Source organism: Platalea leucorodia (genome assembly GCF_965183815.1).
Source record: "Platalea leucorodia genome assembly, chromosome: 4".
In the NCBI taxonomy this organism is placed as follows: domain Eukaryota; kingdom Metazoa; phylum Chordata; class Aves; order Pelecaniformes; family Threskiornithidae; genus Platalea; species Platalea leucorodia.
In genome coordinates this window covers 74,244,112-74,250,153 of record NC_138826.1, presented here as the reverse complement: position 1 = coordinate 74,250,153, position 6,042 = coordinate 74,244,112, and the positions used below count along the sequence as shown (strand labels likewise).

Here is a 6,042-nt window from a genome sequence, read left to right as displayed (position 1 = left end):
AGGAACATGTTGTTTTGCTAGAGCAATCTGCAAACATGCTTTATTCCTAAAGGGGATTTTACTCCACAGTTTACCCAAGCATCCTTCTCTCCTGCTTGCCATGAATAGAGGCTGACAGAAGGGGCAGAGGGAGAAGAAATCCAGTGTTGAGATCCAGTGACAAGCAGTCACGGGCAGTTGTTTATGGCTAGACAAGGCATAATGCAGTTCATTCACCCATCACTGGGCTACCATGACTAGGAAAGAGGGCTATTGCCTTCAGCCTAGCTGTTAAGCACACCTAGTCGTCTTAGCGAAGGAGGAGCAGCCAGGGGAGGAAAGCTACCCATGAGAGGAGGAAAACCGCTGCAGAGTTTAACTCGGGGGATAGCAGTTAGATCCCCTCTGAAACAAAAGGCAGGGAGTCGCTAGTCAGTTGAGTTGAGTGGAGCTTGAGAGCACACAGGTGAATTCTCAGAGAGAGCTGTGGGGGGAAGTTTTTCTCCGCTTCCAAATCCACTCTTGACACAGAGAGAGATGCATCGGAAGAAGTCACTGAGCCCAGCTTCAACAAAGGTCTCGACCCCTCATTAAACCCCCGGGAAGTTACCAAAAAGGGCCATACGTCAGCACGGATATTCTGACAGTGCAACTGCTGTAACGAGGACGTAAATCACTTACTCAGAACATGCAGAGGTACTGGCATAATGCATAGCTGTGTGGCCAAACCTGTCTTCATGAGAAATATCAGCACCATGCCGAAGAAGAAGTCGTATTATGTTCATATCCCCAGCAAAAACAGCAATCATCAGAGTGGTCCTAAATCATCCAAGAGATGATAGGAAATACATCAGCTGCTGCAGACATTGCATTGCCATTACTTCGGTCCCTCTTTGCTCCCCAAACAATTCATTTCCCCTCTCCTACACGCAGAGTGAAAGCACAGCCAAACGCATGGAAGCATTGGGCAATTCAGGTTGGTGGGACCTCAGGAGGTCTCCAGGCCAGCCACCTGCCCAGAGCAGACTTGGCGGGGTGCGGGCGTGGGTGTGTACGCGCGCGCGCACGTGGCACCACAGCCCAAGGCTTTCTTGCGGTCCTCGGTGCGGAAATCGTCCCCTGAGGTAAGAGAGCAGCCGAGCGCGCGTCTGCTTTCACAAGTCACACAGAAGGAGCTCCATCTGGGCAGCTCCTGGTTCCTTTTCAAAGCTCGTTCCTATGCCTCCCATCAATCCAACCTGAACAACGCTGAGGAGTCCCACACGCGCTTTTGACAAACCCTTCTACCTTTCATGGTTATCTCGAGCGTGCACGTCAGCTCCCTTTTGAAGAAGGAACTCGACCATCTCTTCACAGTGCTCGGTGATGGCAACAGCAAGCGGAGTGTATCCCAACTGAAAGGAGAAATCATCTCCCTTACAATAGCACAGAGAAGTCGAGCAAGTTTTGGGCAGAGGAGCCTTGCCCAAAGTCCACGCTTACCTCATTCTGAGCATCAATATGGGCATTGTGCTCAAGTAACAGCTCTACTAGAGATTTGCTACGAATGATGGCAGCCAGGTGGAGGGCAGTGTTGCCGCCAGCAGCTCTGAGGTCAGGGTTGGCACCGTGCTCCAGCAGAAGAGTCGCACAGTCTTTGTGCTGGCGCTCTACTGCCTGGAAACAAGACACAAAGGAGGAACGACTTCCAACATCTACGCTTCTCTCTGTCAGAACTCCCGCATCTTCCCAACACTGGAACGTATGAGCATCTTCAAAGATGAGGCAACATACGCCCCTTCCCCGCTGACTACAACACGCCTGTTTCTACGCAGGCCTACGTAAAGAATTGTGCGAGGTATGTGTCGCTCAGCGCACAATCAATAAGCCCAGTGTGCAACAGCATAACCTATTCCGCGTACCTTCATCAGCGGCGATTTCTTAAAACTGTCCCGAGGATTTAGGTGGCACTTCTTTCCTACTAGAAATCGAACGACATCGGTGTGGCCGTTGGCACAAGCAAGATGCAGAGGCGTCCTAGAAATTAAATATATGCCGTTAACGCTGACAGACCGCTGAAGACATCGTTTCAGGCTGTGGTAGCCGCCACATAGGGCCATAAGCCTCAACTAGCAGAAAACAAGCCGAAAGCCAGCCGAAAGCCAGCTTTCTCGTTCCGGAGCCCGTGGCAGCAGTTGCACACCCAAAGCCTGGGGCCGGCTACGCAAAATCCCCACCACCTCCCTCGAGTCAGGAGGCATTTCCTCGGCTGCGTCAAGGAACCCGCACAAGCAGAGTCCTGTGCCCAGGCACTGGTCCCTCCCTCCAGGACTGCCCAGGCACCCGGCCCAGCAAAGGAGACCGCGTCTTGGCAGCCTGAAGTCAAGGGAGGCTACGTCAGTCTACGGAGAGCGCGGAGTCCGCGCAAGCCCCTGGGTTTTCCCCCGACCAGTCCCGTGCCAGACGTGTCCCAGAGACAGAGGGGATGGGATTTCTAACAGCAACGGGAAGGCTGTGCCGCGTCTTTCTGCCAAGCCGTGCCCTGCCCAAGCAGGGCGCTCGGTCTGGCGGCAGGAAAGGAGCCGTCTCTGCTTGGACGAAGGCCTGCTGAGCTCCACAGAAGAGTCACGACAGGGACCAGGCTGGCAGAGCGGGGCAAAGCAGGGCAGAGCGGAGCGGAGCGGAGCATCCGCCGCCTCCTGTCCCAGCTTGGGCAGGCCGCCGGGAAGGCCAGCGCTGCGGAGCCGGCCCTGCTCCGAGGGCGCTTGCGACCGTGCCGGGCTTCGCCGGCTCCTCCGGCCGGGGGGGTGGGGGCTTTGCTACGGGCACTGCCCGCCCCTTACTGCTTCTTCGCGTCCCGCCAGTTGATGCGGAGCCTCTTCCACCACCAGCGCCGCCGCAGCCGGGCCAGGTCACCGCTGGCGGCCGCGCTGTGCAGCTCGCCCCAGCCCTTCTCCCGGAGCTCAGAGGCCCCGGCGGCGCCGGGCGCGGGAGCGCTGCCGGGCGGCGGCCGCTCCCGCACCCTCCTGAGGAGCGCGATGAGCCTCTGCATGCTGCGGCGGGGGCGAGGGCACGGCCCGCCCCGCGGTTAGCAGCCGCAGGAGGCGCCCGGCGGGCTGTGCCGAGCCCCGGGCGGGGCGGGGGAGAGGGCGGGGAGAGCCGAGAGCGGAGCCCCGAGCCGCGGCCGCGGCTCGCAGCCCCCGACGCTGCCGGCCGGAGACGCGCTGCCGGTCCCTCCGCGAGGGCGACACCACTGAGCGCCGGCGCCTGCAGGGGGCGCCCGAAGAGCGGCGTCGTCGCGTGCGCCCGGGGCGTCACAGAGGGGGCGTCAGAGGGGGCGGGGTGACTCGCCCCGGGCCGGGAGGAGCGGCGTCCGCCTCCGCCGTCGGGGCGCTGCTGCTGCGGAGCCCGCTGTGCTCCCGCGTCGGGGCGCTGGGGGCTGCGTCCCCCTGTGCGTCGGGCGAGGTTTTGGAGGCCAGTGCAGCAGCGCGGGCCACGGCCGGGGCTGCGGACCAACGGCTGAGCGTGCAGCAAAGCTTGGCCCTGCCCCGCCGCTCCGCTGGTGCTGAAGGGGCTCAAGCCCCGATGGCCGCAGCCACTGCATCAAAATGCCTCCTGCGAGAATTAAAGCCTAGGGGCAAGGAGGATGCTTGAAATGTCGTGGTCACTTAACTAAGCAAAAGGAAGGCCTTTGTGATTGAGAGAGTCGTTAGAATGGTTGTAAGGTAAGGGGGCTCCGGGATGATCCCGTCTGGGACAACTGGGCCACGGGAGGACCAAGGCAGGGAAGATGGGAAGTGCCGGAAGAATGACAGCAGCCTTGAAGGAGCCCGTTTACGGGATCCTAGGGCGGAGTTTGGGCAGAAGCAAAGGCCACTCCGCGAGCACAGCGAAGACGACATCTGAAGACCCCCAAAGACCACTTGACGACCACCACAGGAGACGACTGCGCGTGCGGATCGGACATTTGCCCATGCTGATAAGCTCCAGGAACCACCATGATTATGTAAATGAATTCTCGGGAATCCTGTGAATGGGTAGGACTTTATCGTATACGCTCTCTGAAAGTCTGCCCGATCGGTGGAGCACTCCCGGTGGAGAATCCCCCGTGCTGCCCAGCGCTGCAATAAAGAATCCCTGCTTGCTCGTACCTTCGTTGCTATTGAGTTTGCTTTCAGGGACGCTCTGAATCCCCCGTTTCTCCCTTGGGGAGATTCGGCCTGGGAGGAGAAGCATCCGTGCCCTTTTGCCCGAGTGCTGCGCGCGCGGCGGGAGCCGTGGCTGCTCGGCCCCAAGCCGCTCCGCCTGCCCGTCCCTGCCAGCTGCCGTGCTCGCCCCGCAGCCCGAGCCCGGCTGCGCGGCCTCCCTGGCGGGCTGCCCGCCTGCGCCGCCTCCCTCCCCGCCGGATCAAGCACCGGCTTCTGTCGCGACGTGGGTTTTTGGGGGTGGGGTGGGGCCGTTGTGCTGCTCGGCTGCCCTCAGGGTTGAGCGAGGCAGAGGGCTCGGCGTGACGGCAGAAACCCGCCCCAGCGGCAGCGCCGCCCCTGCCGCGCTGCGCGGACGCGGCTGGCCCCGGCGCGGCGGCGAGGGCGGGCGCAGCCCTGGGCTTCCCGCTCGGGCGGGCGGGGGCGGCTCCCGGGGCCGCGCCGCCCCTCCCCGCCCGCGGTGCCGCCGCGCGGGGGATGGCGGCGGCGGCGCGGCGGCGGCTCCTCCCGGCCTGGATGGGGGCGGCGGGGGACGAGCGGGCGGCGGCGGCGCCCCGCCCCGAGGCCGGGCGGCGGCGGGCGGCGGCAGGGCCCAGGTAGCGGCGGGGAGCGGCGGGGGCGGCGGGCGGGCGAGGCCGGGCCCTGCCCTGGCCGCGCTGAGGGTCTCCCCGTGCGGTGCCCAGGGCGGCGGCGGCGGCGGCGGCGGCGGTGTACTGCATGAACGAGGCGGAGCTGGTGGACGTGGCCCTGGCGGTCCTGGCCGAGGTGAGGCTGGACCCCCGCGGCCGGGCGGGAGGGAGGGCTGCCGCCGCCGGCTCCCTGGCGGCCCCTCCGCGGGAGGCGGCGCTGGGGGCGCTGCCGAGCGCCGCCCGGGTTTGCCGGTCCCCTCGTCCCCTGCCCGGAGGCCGCCGGCGTCGGCGCAGCTGCCTTTGCCCCGCGGCCGGCCCGGGCTGCCCGCCTGCCCCTTGGAGCGCTCCCGGGGTGAAGTCGCGCACAGCCGGGTCTGGTTGTTTTCCCTTTGGTCAGAATCGACGGTGCGAGGAAGATGAGGAGAAGGCCCGGTCCGGGAGTGAAGAGGAGCAGGCGCTCCAGCCAACCCCAGACGAGGCTCCTGGAAGCACAGCCGGCACCGGGGGAGGCAGCGACCGCAGTCCGGCTCTGCCATCCCCTCCTGACGCTGGTGGTGGCGCCGACGCAGAGAGGACAGGCTGGGAGGACTCCGAGGACGATGTTCTGAACTATGTCAGGGCGATCTTTTTCAGCTAACGTTGCCTCCGCTGTGGCTCCCCAGGAGCAGAGGGGACAGTGGGGAGGGTGTCCCCTCCCGCAGCACCGAGGGTGGCGGGAGGAGGGCCTGTGTTGGTGGCCTGCGGAGCTGGTAGGAGGCTCACAAGGCCTTGGGCAAAAAGGAAGGGGGCGCTCGCTTCTCCCAGCGTGTGCTGGCTTCGGTGGGATTTGGCTCTAGATTAGGTGATTAGGTTACGTTCCTTTCTGTTTGGCGTCTCAGAGCCTGGGCCGATTAAAGAGGACATGTGGGTTTCTGCGAGTGTCCCTCTGGTGGGTCAGTGTTAGGGCTGGAGGGGAGCAGGGAGTTGCTGGCCCTGGAAGGCCTTTGCTGGCTCTGCGGAGCTGGGATAGTCACGGTTCAGCCCTGGGGCTCCCTTGTCCTTGCGGTCCCTCTGTGACAGCTGCAGTGGGGCCTGGCAGGCTGTCCCCGTTGGGCCTGGCACTGAGTTTGGCTCCAGGCTGTGGCAGGCCTCCCATAGCTGAGGAGGACATGGGTGGGAGCAGACTGGCAGGGCCAGGGACCATCCCGAGGGGTGAAGATGGGGGCTGTGGCCGGTGAAGGGATGAGGATGGCTCAGCCCTACAAAGGCAG

At 63.6% G+C, this 6,042-nt stretch overlaps 1 protein-coding gene across 1 annotated transcript; it reads left to right on the top strand.

Annotated features, from left to right (window-relative positions):
• The first annotated feature begins 4,633 nt into the window (after positions 1-4,633).
• On the top strand, positions 4,634-5,706 carry LOC309589916 (cell cycle regulator of non-homologous end joining-like). The gene is made up of 3 exons (XM_082310635.1): positions 4,634-4,759; positions 4,847-4,928; positions 5,190-5,706. Exons 1-3 carry the CDS (start codon positions 4,641-4,643, stop codon positions 5,427-5,429), a joined length of 441 nt encoding a protein of 146 aa, XP_082166761.1. The 5' UTR covers positions 4,634-4,640; the 3' UTR covers positions 5,430-5,706.
• The last annotated feature ends 336 nt before the right edge of the window (positions 5,707-6,042 follow it).

Coding starts and splice junctions, on each gene's coding strand:
- LOC309589916 (XM_082310635.1), top strand. CDS start 4,641: ATGGCGGCGGCGGCGCGGCGGCGGCTCCTCCCGGCCTGGATGGGGGCG. Junction 4,760..4,846: donor CGGGCGGCGGCAGGGCCCAG/GTAGCGGCGGGG, acceptor TGCGGTGCCCAG/GGCGGCGGCGGCGGCGGCGG. Junction 4,929..5,189: donor CCCTGGCGGTCCTGGCCGAG/GTGAGGCTGGAC, acceptor CCCTTTGGTCAG/AATCGACGGTGCGAGGAAGA.